Here is a 16,390-nt window from a genome sequence, read left to right on the forward strand (position 1 = left end):
CTAAATAAAGAGAAACTCATACTGGCAGAAAGTGGAGTTTCAATTCCATTGGAAGTTCTTTGACTTGACTGATTAAATCCTAAATTAACAAGAAATTTGGAGCTCAGATTAAAAACAATGGTTTCTGCAATTTTTTGATTGAAATAAAACTTTCAAACTTAAAAATAGTTTCACAAGGCGAAGCCATGAAGACCTACTAACCTAGCCTTGGAGGTCTGTTAAAAAATGTAGAACTTTGCCAGCTGTGCATGATGAGCACAAAATACTGCAGCATGGAAATAATCTGTTTGCTTTTATCTTCCCTCTACTGAGTTAGGGGGAAATGTGGAATACTTCCCTTTTCTGAATATCTGTCTTGGGTGTGTCTTCTTATTAATTTATTTTTTCTCTCTCTTTTTTAAAAAATCTTCAGCAAATGAAGGGTATTGTGTTAAAATTCTATAGAATACATATTAATAATTCTTGGGGTTTAAAATACGAACCATATTTATGTATTTCCTTTACAGCGTATACACAAGGTCATGCTGAAACACCATTGTATCGGTTTTCTTTAGCGGATGGTACTATAGTGACAGCGCAAACAAAGAGTAAACTATTTCGAAATCCTGTAACTAATGACCGCCATGGATTTGTCTCTACCCACTTTCTTCAAAGGTGAAATAAGTGGTATCTGTTTGTCATTTAAGTGTCATAGCTTTTAAAAATGTATCTGACCTTGGAGATACCTGAAAAGAATAGCATATCAGAAGATTTTATCTGATTAAAACTCAAGCAGAGGGGGAATAACTTGGGAAGCAGAGTTGCGTAGCGTACAAATAGATGCGTCAACCTAACACTGACACTTCCAACTTAATTGTGTGGCAGAAAAGACAGTCCCAGTCAGAAGAGACTGCTTCCTCAGTGCCTGCATGGGGGCTGTATTATGTATTCATTAGTCTCTTAACATAATGATGAAACACTGAAAATAGAAATACTCACTTACATGCTTTATCTTACTCTTTTTAATTGCACACCAATTAAAAAGACAACAAAACCCCCTCAGATGCATCACTGATGACTCAAAGTCAAATGTACCTTAAATAGCACTTCCTGTGACCTGTTCTTGTTGATTGCAAGAATAATTGAAATGCCGCTCTGGAAGGAATCTGTCTGCTTCTGGCATTAAAATGCCTCCAGATGCTGAAAAATGAGTAGCTGTGATTGTTCAGGGCATCATTAGTGTGCACACTAGAATGGTGTCATGCATCGACTCAGGAAGGGAGTAACAGAAGGAAGATGTTTAAACTGATAAATCTGACTAAATGACTATTGATGAAAGCTTTTTTAAGGGGTGATACTGTATGTATTTACAACTCAAATGACCTAAAAGACCAAGCACTTCTGTCATGAATAAATGAGGGCATGGCTTAGTTCTGCTGTTGTGTAAGCTTGAGTTTGCACTACTCTCTTCGAAAAACTTTTTGGAAAATTATTTAATAATGTTATTCTGTCTTTGTTGCACTTGATTCCAAAAAAACTGTTTTAATTTGTTTTCTTGGGATTTCTGGGGATGTTGTTGAACTTACAGAGAACAAAACGGATATCGGCCAAATCCTAATTCAGTTGGGCAAAACATCAGAACACCTGTGGCTGGAAACACAAATTCTGTTGGTGGTCTTATGAACATGTCACCTGGTCAAGGCATGCCAATGCAGAACAGGAGCTATGGCATGGGAGATCCCAGTGCAGCGGGTCAGCTCAGCAGCACTCGGTATGGAGGCCCCGGTAATATGGGGCCAGTGAACTCCGGACCCGGAATGCAGTCCTCTGCTTATCAGAACAGCAGTTATGGGTTAAACATAAGTAGCCCACCACATGGTAGTCCTGGTTTAACTTCCAGCCAACAGAATCTAATGATATCTCCTAGGAACCGAGGGAGTCCAAAAATGACTTCACACCAGTTTTCTCCAGTTACAGGTATTTTATTTTTGCTGGTTTTTTTTTTTTTTAAAGCTATCTTTTCTCAGTTTTATCTGTGTTCCACCCTTCATCCTTTTTAACAGTTCTGTATGACCTTGTATCTGTTACTTAAATGTAGTATACCTAATTTCATGGTAAAAAATTATTTTAAAGTAATTAACTCAGTGTGGCAGTCAATACGTAATCCAGAGCAAAAGCAGATACAGACAGTACTGTAGTCTAATAAGTTTGATCTCTGTCATGTGATACAGGTATGCACTCTCCAATGGGATCTGCCAGCAACACCAGCAACAGCACTTTCTCTAGCAGTTCTCTTAGTGCTCTTCAAGCCATCAGTGAGGGTGTTGGAACTTCCCTTTTATCAACACTTTCTTCACCGGGTCCAAAATTGGATAATTCCCCAAACATGAGCATAGCTCAGCAAAGTAAAACGAGTACCCAGGACTCCAAAAGCCCTTCTGGTTTGTATTGTGAGCAAAACCAAGTGGAAAGTTCCATTTGCCAGTCAAACAGCAGGGATCCTCTTAGTGAGAAAGATACTAAAGAGGGAAATCTGGAGGCATCTGAAAGTCAGAGAGGACCATCTGAAACCAAAGGGCATAAAAAACTGCTTCAGCTACTCACATGCTCCTCAGATGAAAGAGGACATTCTACAGCATCAAACTCACCTTTAGACTCAAATTGTAAAGAAACTTCTACCAACGTTACCAGCCCTTCAGGAGTTTCCTCATCAACATCTGGAGGGGTATCCTCCTCCTCAAACATGCATGGCTCGCTCCTGCAAGAGAAGCATAGGATTTTACATAAATTGTTGCAGAACGGTAATTCTCCTGCAGAGGTAGCCAAGATCACAGCTGAAGCGACTGGAAAAGACACATATCATGATGCTAGTAATACAGCCAGCTGTGGAGAAGGCACTGTCAAACAGGAACAACTCAGCCCAAAGAAGAAGGAAAACAATGCTTTACTAAGATACCTCTTAGATAAAGATGATGTTAAGGACCCACTTTCCAAAGAGTTGAAGCCTAAAGTAGAAAGTGTGGATAATAAAATGGGACAATGCAGTAGCTCTACAATTCCTACTTCTAGTCAAGAAAAAGAGATGAAAATAAAAACGGAACCAGGAGAGGAGGTACAGTGTAATGTAAAATGATGGTAGTGAACAAAGCAACATTTTTTATTACATTGAATGGGTAAATATAAAAATTTTTAGGATGTGTGTATAAACATTTCTAAGAAAGTTCTGTGCAAGTGGTGTGAAAACATACACTCAGGGTTTATTGTAACTGAAAGAGCATAAACAAAGAGAACTACAGGACATGCATGTAATCAAATGTGCTGTACTGAAGTCCTGGACTAATCTTATCTTTAAGTTATGGTACGATTAAGGTAGCGTATATTTACAAATTACTCTTTACAATCAGATCTTTAACATCTGCTATTTCACACAGCACATGTTTATTTTTATGGCTTATTAGGAAATGGAGCTGTAACTGCCTCTGTAATTAGTTGGCAATGCCATAGCAAAAGGTAAAACATAATTTCTATTTGAAAATAGAAACAATGCACAAAAATGTGTAATACTTAAAATAGCTATAGATTGTTTTTAGTGCATTCATTGGTTTTAGCACTCTTTTTTTTCCTTAAAATAAGGGAAAATGTTGTTCCAAATGTATACATATTAGGCATTCAAATAAATACATGTATATTTATTTGTTTCATTGTTTCTGGTACTGAAATTCCAAGAAATGCCATGATCTAGCAAACTGTCACTGGGAACAACTCTCCTGAAAGCAACAGTTCACTTGTTAGAGACAGCTGTTCTTAAAATTACGAAGTGTAGATATTTATTCTGTATTTAGTTCCTAAGTCACATTTGGAACTACTTCAAAGTGAATAATACTGGTCAGTATGGCAGAGTTTACTGAAAACGTGTTGATATCTTAGAACTTGGATTTCCCAAGTCACTAATAACTATGTAAATAAAAAATGACTGCACGATTTTTATATTAGCTAATGGCTGGCTATAAATGAAACACTTCATAACATTTTTTTGAGTACCGCTTAAGGAAAAGTCACTAACAACTGTATAATAGTACCCATCATGCAGTTTCAGTACTTGCTCCTGAGATATAATTAACATATTCAGAGAAGCTTGTTTTGTGAAGATATGACTCCACTATATATGCAATTCTTTTTCTGTTAAAACTGCGTCTGATTTAAAGACAATTTTTTAAAGAAGGTCAGGGCTTCAGCATACTGGAAAGATCTAGGAGTGCTTTTCATGTGGTGTTGTGTTTATCAGTGATCAAATTAGGCTTTTTGTGTATGACAAATATATTATTTATCGCTGAATGGTACACATTCTTGACATTGTTTGCTCTCATTAGTGTTTTTATCTTGGTAATTTGTGATGACTGAAATGTTTATATTCAGAGGTGTTTTTCATTTTATTTATATGTATCAGTTTCTCCTATTTCTCAAAATTAGCCAAGCAGAGTAGAGTACCCTTAGAAAAAAAAAAGTAGCTAAATGATAACTGAAGTTCTTTGGAAATAGAGTCCAAGGTACCGTCAGTAAACTAAAAAATATTTGTCTCCCAGTTATATCTTTTGAAGATGAGCAAGGAGCTAAATAAAAGCTGAAGGATAGTCATATGATAGTAAATAACCTTGGCATTTTACTGCGTCTTTTTCAGCTGAGTGGAGACTTGGATAATTTGGATGCAATTCTAGGTGATCTGACTAGTTCAGAGTTTTACAATAATGCTATGTCGGCAAACGGAAATAACCTTGGCACAAAACAAGCATTATTTCAAGGAAATGCCCTACTGGGTAAGGAATTTCATCTAATATCACTTTGGTTTTAAAATTAGGGTTTTCTTCTTACCTGATGTAAACATAATACATCCTCAAATCCTTAGAGAACGCTTTCTTGATCTCCTATATCTTGAAGGACAAATGTAATGCAAAATGGCTAATTATGCTTTCATAGGCTATTATGTACACTATTAGCTGTCTTGACAGCGCTCATCTACTATATGCACATTGAATATTGTTAACTTCAGCTCCTTATGTTATGGTTTCTTTGGGGTTTGTCTAACGTAGATTTCTAAGAGACAAAGACATCAGGGAAAATGTTTTGTGAGTTGTAAATTTTTGTTCCTTACAGATGATTAGGGAAATAATACGGGATTGGTGGCAATCTTTTGATTTCCCACTTCCTCTATGCAAAACCATCTTCTGGCCTGCAAATTCTAATCAGTTCTCCTCCTTGACATTGAAGGGAGTGCGCTTCCTTAGTAGGAAGCTGACTAGGAGGCAAAGGTAACCTTGCCAATAGACCAGCATCACTGCAGTTGTCACTTTGTTTTATAGTGTTGATCATCTCTTGATTATATAGGGCAGTAGATTGCCGAGATAACCTAAGGAGGTGAAACATGGATAATGAAAAATGTACAAGAACACGTGGGGCCACTGACACTGTTGGCTGTGGAGCACAGTGACGTTAGTTAGTCCATGTATTGCGCTGTGCTCGGGAACACACTGTGTCTGGATTCAGCCTGTTCCAGATAGAACCATTTGACTTGTTTCTATTGGAGTTATCCAAAGGCTGGGCACTGCACTCATATATATCAAGGAGTCTGTAATACTAGTGTGTTTCAAGATGTGAAAAACATGATTTGTTACAGAACTTACCTTAAAATGAACTTCTTCAATGTCCGAGGCCAAAGGGAGCTGCATTTGGCTTTTCCTGTAAAAAGTTCCTAACTATGTATTCAAAATATGTGATTTGTGTAGTGAAAACATAAGCAAATTAACTATTCCTGGCTTGTTTAAGGTCAAATATACGCGCCCATAAATAGATCAGACTTATTTAAGTCATTAATGGTACTTTCTATTTAAAATGTATGGTTGCATGCATCTTTTAATTCTTCAACAGGTATGAGGAGTCCCCAGTCTGTGCAGCCTACCCGTCCGCCTTTCAGCAGAGCTGTGTCTTTAGACAGCCCTGTGGGCTCAGGTGCTTCAGCGAGGAATGTCAGTGCGTTCTCCATGTTACAAAAACAAAACCTGATGGGTGGAAGTCCAAGGATGATGGAAAACCAGGAAAATTTTGGAGCAAATCTGGGTTTGTTGATTGTGTACAAATAGATCTCATTGTGAAGGAACAAGCTTTTATGTAAAAAAGGTTGCAAGATAAATACGAATTTTGGTTAGAAGAAACCTTTAATATTAAAGAATACTAGTTTTGCCATCAGCATATAAATACTTTTAATTATTATTCCTAGCTGAAATTGTAAGAACATAACTGTTTAGTATCTATGTATTGTTACCACTACTTTTACTTTTGTTTAGTAGTTAAATTATTTTCTACTATTGCGAGTTTTGAATTTAACTTACGCCTTTGATACACAGAAGCAAGAACAGGTCACGATGGCAGTCAGTCGTTAATATTTTAAAATCTATTTAGATTAGTGTAGTCGTTGGATTTAGAACTTGGCATGGTAAGCTTTAGATGCTTTTGTAGGAGTTCAGTGAGTTGCTGTGTTATTGGCAGGTGTCCTTGTTGCTAAAACAAAGCAACCCCCCATAAAAATAATCTAAACCGAAAATATGTAACATATTCTAGATGAAAAATTAATTGTGTTTTTCTGCTTTTCATTATAGCAAGTGCTCCCAACAGAAATGTGCCGATGAATCAGCACCAGTCAGGAGACTGGGGTCTGCCAAACTCAAAGGTGAACAGGTTGGAACCTACAAGTTCTGCTTCGATGTTGAGACCAGGAGCCGAGTTCAGTGCGTCCCTTCCCAGGCCCGCGGTGGGCAGCTCCATGTCTGGGCTGCCCGTTCGCTCCAACAGCATACCTGGTACTAGACCAATGCTACAACAGCAAATGATTCACATGAGTAAGTTCTTCACATTTTATTGTCTACTTAACACAATCTCACTGGTTCCGTAGTAAACATTCAACATCAACAGAGTCTTTTCAGTTCTAGTAGAATACTAGCTTTTCATCCAAAGGCTTTTTGAGGTAAAGACTGTTATTGTGCCCTGACTGGGACATTTGATGACCTTTTGGTGTTCTTGTTTTCCTCTGGTGATATCGGTGTGTCTCATACACAGATAATTCATGCCGAGTCTCCAGATTTCTGAGGGATAATTTCTATGTATTTCTTTAGTGCAGCACTTCTCTGCTAATTTCCAGGGACTAAATGCCATTTATGATTATATTTGACGATACTAGTATTCTGATTAGTTTAGTTATTCTGATTAGTTTAGTTCCATTGTATTTTAAATACATGTGTTTTTGCTGTTAACGTCTTACTAATCAGGGGTTTTTTAAAGCTTTCTCCTAAGTATTTCTAAGTTCTTCTCACATGGAGTATCCAAATTTCAAATAGAACCACATTGCAAATACAGGTTCTCTTCTAACTATTCGTGTTTGCGTGGGAGAAAATAAGCTGCATGTTTGAAATACCAAGAGGGTCTTAAAGCCTGTGCTTTTTTTCTGTTCTAGATCACTAACAAAGGTTTAGCCTAAAGCTGAAATTGTCCTGTCTAATGTGCCAATGCTGGTGTGCCCAAAAAGGGACAAAATAGACAGTGGCATTCCTTTTTTTTTCCTTTTCTATCATGAAAGGCTACCAGGACTGTTACTAGTTCTTTCTGACTTACTGTTTCCATGTGATGTGTGGACATGAGTCTAAATCAGGAAGAAATTTGTGCAGTCATGACTGAGTCAGCATTCCTCAGCTTAGCTAGCTAGAAATCATTAGGTGACTCCTACAAATATTGGGAAGTAATGGGATGACACAAACTCCCCTATGTAGTGCTATATGTCTCTGAATAGATAGAAGGCAGGGCGTACTCCCAGAGAGCAAAGCGTTATGTACCTTCAGTTTTGATTTTCACCCTGTTTTGGAATTTAAAATGCCAAATGTTGATGTCCCTGTAACAATGTATATTTGCTAGTACCTAGATTTCATTGGCCAGAAACCCCATATATTTTTGGATATAAAGTTGCTGAATCTGCCAAAAGATCCTATTTTAGGAGTTTAAGGATTAGAAATGGCAATTAGGCTCTAACAGGGTAGCAGCTTTAGATTGCTGTCGTATTTAAAGCTGTGGTCTATTGTATTTAAAAATTATTCTGAATTTATGTATGTACACACTCTACAACATGTTAATGGAAAGCTTGTGAAGCTGCTTGACAATTTGTGTACTCATCCACAATGCTTTAGGTGAGCATTGGGAGAGCAAAATGACACCTTTTTGTTTTTAAAAAACACACAAATGTTTTACCTCACAGGGCCAAATGAGATAAACATTGGCATGGGGGGGAATCCATATGGACAGCCAGGACCTTCTAACCAACCAGGATCGTGGCCTGACAACATGCTGTCCATGGAGCAAGCATCGCGGGGCTCACAAAACAGGTAGAATTGGGGAAGGTTTTAATATAACTTTAAGTTCGCTGTTTGTCAGAAGACTTTAAGACCTGGACAAATATGAATGTAGTATATATAGCGGGGATAACAGATTGGAGTCAGAATCTATTTCTGCTTCTACCGATGATATGACGTAGGGTATCTTTTAACCCAGCTCCACAAAAAAGGTATTGCTAACAAAATCAATCCATCCTTGTGTTGGGAGGCATGGAGAAAAAGAGGTGGGAAAGTCTGAAATCATGTCTTGCTGGCACATGGAGAAGCCAGGACAAAACACAATTTACATGTGTTCGAGGATATGTGGCAGTTGACGGGGCATTTTAGGACCTAAATTTGGGACTTATTCAGTTTTACTTCAGTTTTCTGGGTGATTATAGTATTTCATTATCTCCAGGTCAATATATTATATATAAACTACATATATGCCTTTATAGTCCATAATGGTTGTAATGCTTTTATATTTATAGACAATTAGTTAGAAACTCTTTGGATGACCTCTTATGTTCGGCACCAAACATGGAAGGCCAGAATGATGAAAGGGCACTTTTGGATCAGCTGCACACGCTGCTGAGTAATACAGATGTCACAGGTCTGGAAGAAATTGACAGAGCATTAGGAATTCCTGATCTTGTAAACCAAGTAAGTGAACAGAGATTTTGGCTATTTGTTTTCCAAAAACCTGCATTATTTTGTAACCTGAAAATAAAGTGAAGAGGGAGGGCCTCCTCACTCGCTCTCTCCTCACTTCCTTGTCTTCATTTTCCTAAATCTGCCTTTGGAAGTACCTTTCGGAAGCTCAGTAATGATTGTATTTCTTGTGCATTACAAAAACGTAAAATGGCATCCTCTGATCTAAGTTTATTGTAATATGCCTTGGTATCTAGGGGGCTTTTTTTTGGGTGTAAATCATTATAATTCTGTAAGCAGTGAATTGTGTTGGGTTTCTTTGGTAAACTGTTGTCAGCTGAGATTGGGTTGTGAAATATTTGTCTGGCAGTGACATGTTAGTGAGTAGGACACTTCCATCTCCAGTTCCAGCTTGAATTTGCATGGCTAGCAAATAGGAAAAAGAAATTCTATGAGTAATTTGGAACTTTCTAAAAAAACCCAGAGAATCACACTGTCATTTGTACCAACAGCAGTTTAAAAAGTGCAGAAGGGCTGGACTAATGATACTGGTCTGCCAATGTAAGCAGCGTGCAGCAGAATGGATTAAAAAAAGAAAAGCAACCAGCTTTTGCTATTTCATTTGTCTGAAGACAAAACTAGTAGTAATCTGTCCATACTATGTTCTTCCCAAGAGTTTTTCTTCCCAAGGTTGTTCTATGCTGTATTAGCTTTGTTGTTTCTTTAGGAATTCCTACTTAAAGAATATACTGCTAGTGAAAACACTTTTGTATCTGTTGAAGGGACAAGCTTTGGAACCCAAACAAGATTCATTTCAAGGTCAGGAATCTTCAGTTATGATTGACCAGAAGCCTTCATTATATGGTCAGCCCTATCAAGGGCAAGGGGCAGCAATGCCAGGAGGTTTTAGTAACGTTCAGGGACAACAGCCATCCTTTAATTCAGTGATGAATCAGATGAGCCAACAGAGCAATTTTCCACTTCAAAGTATGCATCCTAGAGCAAATGTGATGAGACCTCGAACCAATACACCAAAGCAGCTCCGCATGCAGCTCCAGCAGAGGCTTCAGGGGCAGCAGGTAATCTTGTGCTCCTGCGTTTACACTTTCTTCTTGTTTTGGAATGGAATAAGGTGCACACTGAATTGTGTTGCTTCACAAATATGAAAGTTGACAATACGGCAGATGATTGAAAGGACAGATCTTTCGTCTTGACAGCGCTTTCCACACTGAGTGCCTTATGGCCGTAGGAGTGAAAGAACCTGTATTTAGGGCAAGTGTTTGTCCTTCACCAGCGTCCTTAGCTACAGATTGGATTGGTTCCTGCAGCACACACCACTATTGGTACTTAAAAACAATACTTTTGTACGACGTAGCTCTGGATGATCTTTTTATCCATGTTAAGATTTATTCTGAATCTCACTGATACCATTAAATGGGCAGCTGCATTTCTGCTATGAATCAAATGTTACTTTTTCACTATGTTTTCTAATGAATCATTTGGGCTTACTGAAATACAAGTTTGCTTTCCATTTATTGATTTGATGTCATTTGAGGTATCTTCTTAGAATGAAAGGTGAGAGAGTAGGTACAGACACATAGACCTTGACACGGGGCTGAAAGCATTGCATGATTTCAGCATTGGGTTCCCCCTGTGAAAATGCAGTCCTGATATCAAATACAGTGTACGTATAACTTGGAAAACTGAGATAGTGCTGTGTGACATGGAAGGGCGATGTTTAACCCTTAGGAAATACTGCGTTCTCTCTTGGTTGTTTTATGACGCTAATTCAATCTGTATGGCTTTGGGGTTTTGTGGCGGCGAGGAGAGGAGGCAAAATTTTATTATTTTAAGCAAAACTAGTGGTTATACCCTTCTGCCCCAAACATGATTTGGAACAAGTAGTGTGCTATAGATTTACTCTTAAAAAGTGCCAATTTCAAGAGAAGGAAAAAAAAGCGGGTTAGTGCTGTACTGTTTGGAGGGGTTTTCTTTTTGTGTGTGTTTGAGCTGCTTAACCGAATAGTTTGGTACTTCAGGTACATCAGACAAGGCAAAAATTAACCTTTGCACTTCATGGATTCAGGAGGTCTGTAAAGAATGTTTTTTGGAGGAGTTGCCATTACTTTATTCAGATACTGGTATTTTCCAGCTAATAGTGCTAAAACATCTCTTTCCAAGTTTATGAATCAGACCCGTCAGTCGCTTGAAATGAAGATGGAAAATCCAGTTAGTGGTAATACATCAGTGATGAGACCAGTTATGCAGCCGCAGGTGGGATCACAGGTTAGTAATTACTACACTAGCCATCTGAAACAGTAATTTTTAAATAGAGACATCTTTTACACATATGTTTAGAATTTGGAGCTTCTTTCATGGTTCCACAGGATTCCTTTTTGTTTGGTTTTTCCCCTGTACAATTAAAGGTGGGTTTCTTACCTCTCTTATTGATGAGATTCCAGAGGGATTTGTTCCTTAGGTCATGCTATCAATACAGTGTGCCAGTAGTCTTTTCCATGCAGGATATGATAGCTGATCTGTCATTTTGTTAGCACCAATGACAAATGAATGAAAACTTTTGTCTGATGTTTTGATGATGTTTGTACTGGTTGTGGGTTTTCTTAACTTTCTGTTCGGGTAATGAATGGGTATGTTGGGTCTTAGAGTGTAGGTGGTTTGATTGACATGATTTCATTTGTAGAAGCGTTTTCTAATACGATTTTTCTTTTCTTTGGGGGATAGCAGCAAGGTTTTCTTAATGCTCAAATGGTGGCTCAGCGTAACAGGGAGCTAATAAGTCATCATTTTAGACAACAGAGGATGGCAATGATGATGCAGCAGCAACAGCAACCTCAGGCCTTCAGCCCACCACCAAACGTGACTGCCTCAGGAAGCATGGATAGTGCTTTGACAGGCCCTCCAATGGCTCAAGTTCCTCCACAGCAATTCCCCTATCCACCGAACTACGGTACTAGTACTAACATGGCTTTTTTCTGTCTGTCTGGTTTTCTTCTCCCTTTCTTCATTTATTATTAATGCAAACTACCTAAATACCAATCATTCTGAGAAACAGAAAGTACTTCTGCAAAAAAGGATGACATTTCCCTTCCCATCATTGCAAGAAAACAAACTAAAGTGCCGGGTGATGGTAACTGAAGTATATTGTCTGTCCTTCATCTTTTAAGGAATAAGCCAACAACCTGACACTGCCTTTAGCAGAGTATCAAGCCCTCCCAACTCAATGATGTCATCGAGAATTGGACCCTCCCAGAATCCTATGATGCAGCATCCTCAGACAGCAACAATGTACCAGTCCCCCGAGATGAAGGGCTGGCCGTCGGGCAGCGTGGCCAGGAGCAGGTGAACTTCAGTCTTTTGTTCTGTTGAAAGCAGAAGCTCTGTTCAATGGGTTGTAGTAGGAAAAGGATTTAGAAGAGGGAAAAAAAATTATATCTGTAATGTCTGTACTGCCCTTGATCCTGCTTTGGTTTAGGAAATACAACTGATGAAATGTATCTTATTATGCTTAGCTCCATTTATTCATATTGGAGCTCTGCAATCTTTGTAACTGGAAACAACATAGTCTTTGAATATTGAAAAAAAATAACGTGGGGGCGGAGGGGAATACAGTTCAGAACAGTGTTACCATGGACAGTGCAGCCCTTAACAGAAGCTTCCAAAAAGGTTACAATAGGAAATGCATACACATACTTCTTTGTGTATCTAAAACCTCAAAATCCCTTTTGAGAGGGAAAGTTTGGTTCCTGCATTAAACAGGTATTGAGTAGAAACCAGAAATATACAAATAATTTTCTCTTTCATGTGTTGACAGCTGGTGCAGGGAAGGCAATATATCAATGTGTAAACTTCTTGGAAGGTGATTTTGTTTGTCTTTTTGTGCTTCAGTTCTTTCCCACAGCAGCAGTTCAGCCATCAAGGTAGTCCGGCAGCGTACAGCATGATGCACATGAATGGCAGCAGTGGCCATATCGGACAGATGAATATTAATACCATGCCTATGTCAGGGATGCCTATGGGTCCAGACCAGGTAAGTTGTACATAAAAATGGATGAAGAGATCCATAAATTCTTTTCCCATTGAATACAATCTGCTTCAAGCTGTTCCTCTGGCACAATCCTGTTCTCAGTTATCCTGTTTATATCTGTGGACCTACCATTTGTATGTCCCAAGAGATACCTTATTTTTAATGATGCTTAAATCTAATCCATGATGAACCCGAGCCGTACGCTGTGATTAGCTGTTGACTTTGAAATATCACAGGTAGGATCATGGCTTAAACAGCATGAAGGATGCTTAAATACTTCTGAGCCTGGAGAAACCCCAGAAAGCAAAACGCAGAGATTGTGAAAAGCATCTTTAGCAGATGTAAAAGAGATTATATATAGGTAATAGCTCTCATGAGTCAGACCAAGAATCCTGGTAGCACAGTATCCTTCTTTGGCAGAAGCGAGTGACAATACCAACCCTTGTAATACCTTAGAATAGCTTGTGTTCACATGGCAAGAAACTGTGGAAAATTTAGGCCCCTTATTTAAGGGAAAAATGAGCTAGTAACAGGCACTGCAAAGAAGGCTGAAATACTAAATATACTTTTACTGTAATCTTTCCACAAAATACCAAGGGATGAGCAATGTAATGTTGAGGTAAGCTAAATTTATTCAAGTAGAAGGTACCTCATGAAATTTTCTCTAAGGTGGCTAAGGAAGCAGCCAAAATATTCTGAGGACTTCTGGAGGGGATAAGTAAGGCATTGGTGGATTTTGATATAACAAGTACCTTTTATAAAGAGGGGAACAGGACAGTGGAATGCCAGATTTTCCAAACTCACATGTCCTACAGTGAAGATACCCAAATAACACGTTGAGGAAATTCTGGGACAGCATTTCTTGTCTACAAATTTATCTTCAAAGCGGAGCAATAAATAAATAAAAATAAAATTCTTCTGCTTAGAAACTGACTGTCAGTACTTTTCCAAATACAGTATGTTGACCTTTTTTTTTTCTTGGTGGTTTTTTTTTTTTTTCCCTCCAGAAAAGGTGCTTTTTATTTTCTCTGGTAATTATTTCTTCTTTTCTTTAACAGAAATACTGCTGACACCTAGAACCATATCTTCAAACAAGAATGCGCTGTATTAATGATGCACTAGTATTATAAAGGAAAGCTACGCATTCTTCACAGCAACTAGTACTGGCCTTACGGAAATGTGATTTTTTTTCCTGTTAATCGCCATGTTGTCCTAAGTTACTCCATTCAAAGGAAAAAAAACCCACAAAACCCCAACCCAACAAAAATAAATTTTAGTAGAAGCAGTCTCTGTATTACTGTATATTGTGGTGTACAAAAAAGGTCATAAATATTTTTGGCGCTCTGCCTCTAGAAATGTGAATTTGGCAATGGCATTTTGGTAGATACGATGGGTAGACTCCTGGTATGCCTTATCTATTTACTGTAGCTATCCAAAGCCCTTGAACTACAGGCAGACAAAAGTGCCTGGAGAAGTCACGGTGGCAAGAATTTTCTGATTTCTCTAGTAACAATATCTGACAGAGAATGTAGTTCCTAGCCTTGACTCTTTTATATTAAATCCTGAATATATATGCTGCTTTTAATCTCTTACCCCCAAGAGTCAAGATTTCCCAAGCAAAGTAGCAGTGCAAAATGAATTGGCACATACTAGTCCAAAATCCTGTCCATTGAAGCCAAGGGGTAAAAAGAGAGGGTAATGAATTTAAATTATTTAAAACACAATTGTGACAAATACTTACATATTGATGTGCAGCTGAGTGCACTTTATAAAAGACTATATAATGGATTAATGCAATATCTTTGATAAGGACTTAATATGAAGGTAGGGTGTACTCATGTTCCTTCTCAAACACAATCTCTTAAGAATTATTTGAAAAGACTGCATAATGTAATGTTTTCTGTGTATGGAAATTAGAGCAATAATCTTTCATCTTTTTGAAAATAAAACTCAAGGCAAGGCACTGCAGTCTGAATCAGAATTTTGCAGTCTTTTGTGAATAAATTTTGTAAATATGATCTTTAAGATAATGTATTATATATATGACTTTTGTAGGTCACTAACTCATTTTTGCAGAGTTTGTGAAGCTAAATATTTAACAAAATTGATTTCTGTAAACTCAGTGTAGTTGAGGTCCAAATAGGGTTTTTTTTGTTTGTTTTCTTTTTTTCTTCTTTTTTTTAATTAAATTTAATGACTTTGAAGCTGGGTGACTTTGGCCCACATCTTTCTATTCTTTGGTCTTCAACAGTTCATTTATTTTTACATCTTTAACATATAGCTTTTTATAAAAGACCAGTTCTTAAATGCTTTCTCCACCTGTGCGCGCTTTGTTACATTTCTTTTTACATAAGGCGATCTGGCAAAAGGCTCTGCAGTGTAAGATGTTACGACTTGTCATGACGGTCATGTCTCTCTATTATCTGTTGCCTTTTCAGTCGATGAATCTGGATTGTGTCTTTTTTGGTTGATTTTAATGAACTGTAAATGTTCTTCAAAGTTTGTCTGTTGCAAAATATTTGTTGTTACATGACATCCAGAAATCTTTAAGGATATTAAGCCACAATTTAACCAAATGTCTGCACCTCATTGGATTGTTCTAATAGTAATGAATGTATTTTCTAAGCAGGTTTCTCTCATATCAGTATTTAAGTTTGGTTACAAATTTATTCATATTATTTGCTGATAGTCGTCCCCCCCTTCCTGCTGCCTGTTTTGGTTCTGTGGAATGAAGATCCCTTTGCAGTTTTTCCAGGTTCAGGCAGTTACAAGTCAAACCTCTGAACTTCCGTAAGGGACGACCCAGAAATGTTTAAGATGTGTGGTGCTTTTGTTCTGTTGTTCACTGTGTAATGGAAAACTGACTTCTCCCAAGTGAGTAAAAAAAAAAAAAAAAAAAAGAAAAAAAAATGTGTGTTCTTGATTGCTTCTTCTTGGTACTGTAAGCAGGAGGTGGTTTTGTTAGTTCAGAATATTCCGTGATCTTCCATTGTAATAGAAATAACTTCAGAGATATTCTCAAAACGTTCATCCTTAACATACAGCCAGGTGTGCTCCAAAGGGAATGTAGATTCAATTAATCTACTTTATGCAACCTTGTCTCTGCAATTAGTACTGAGTATGTAGATTAGGTGATAGTATTTATTTGAAATCTTCAGTCCACTTCATGTGTGTTTTTTAATGCAAAACTTTTAAAAGCCTAAGGAACTTTTATCTTCCTTTTTATTTCTTAGAACGTATCTTATTTGTTAAGTGCTGCCTACTGAAGTTGAAAGGCAACAATCCCTTGCTTTTTATATTAAACCAG

The 16,390-nt window shown here is 37.7% G+C and overlaps 1 protein-coding gene across 4 annotated transcripts in view; it reads left to right on the top strand.

Annotated features, from left to right (window-relative positions):
• The window catches only part of NCOA3 (nuclear receptor coactivator 3), an 83,515-nt gene extending 67,522 nt beyond the window's left edge, over positions 1–15,993 (top strand). The window contains exons 11-24 of one of the 4 annotated variants that reach the window (XM_056353310.1): positions 507–654; positions 1,568–1,956; positions 2,211–3,091; positions 4,658–4,793; positions 5,902–6,090; positions 6,630–6,869; positions 8,273–8,399; positions 8,879–9,050; positions 9,821–10,117; positions 11,220–11,324; positions 11,781–12,006; positions 12,224–12,398; positions 12,945–13,086; positions 14,142–15,993. In XM_056353310.1, coding sequence (XP_056209285.1) covers positions 507–654; positions 1,568–1,956; positions 2,211–3,091; positions 4,658–4,793; positions 5,902–6,090; positions 6,630–6,869; positions 8,273–8,399; positions 8,879–9,050; positions 9,821–10,117; positions 11,220–11,324; positions 11,781–12,006; positions 12,224–12,398; positions 12,945–13,086; positions 14,142–14,153 — 3,239 coding nt within the window. In that variant the 3' untranslated portion in view covers positions 14,154–15,993. The remainder of the gene's footprint in view (positions 1–506; positions 655–1,567; positions 1,957–2,210; positions 3,092–4,657; positions 4,794–5,901; positions 6,091–6,629; positions 6,870–8,272; positions 8,400–8,878; positions 9,051–9,820; positions 10,118–11,219; positions 11,325–11,780; positions 12,007–12,223; positions 12,399–12,944; positions 13,087–14,141) is intronic. The other 3 variants (XM_056353311.1, XM_056353312.1, XM_056353313.1) reach the window with 3 other exon arrangements.
• Positions 15,994–16,390: the final 397 nt, after the last annotated feature.

Source organism: Falco biarmicus, chromosome 10 (genome assembly GCF_023638135.1).
Source record: "Falco biarmicus isolate bFalBia1 chromosome 10, bFalBia1.pri, whole genome shotgun sequence".
Classification (NCBI taxonomy): domain Eukaryota; kingdom Metazoa; phylum Chordata; class Aves; order Falconiformes; family Falconidae; genus Falco; species Falco biarmicus.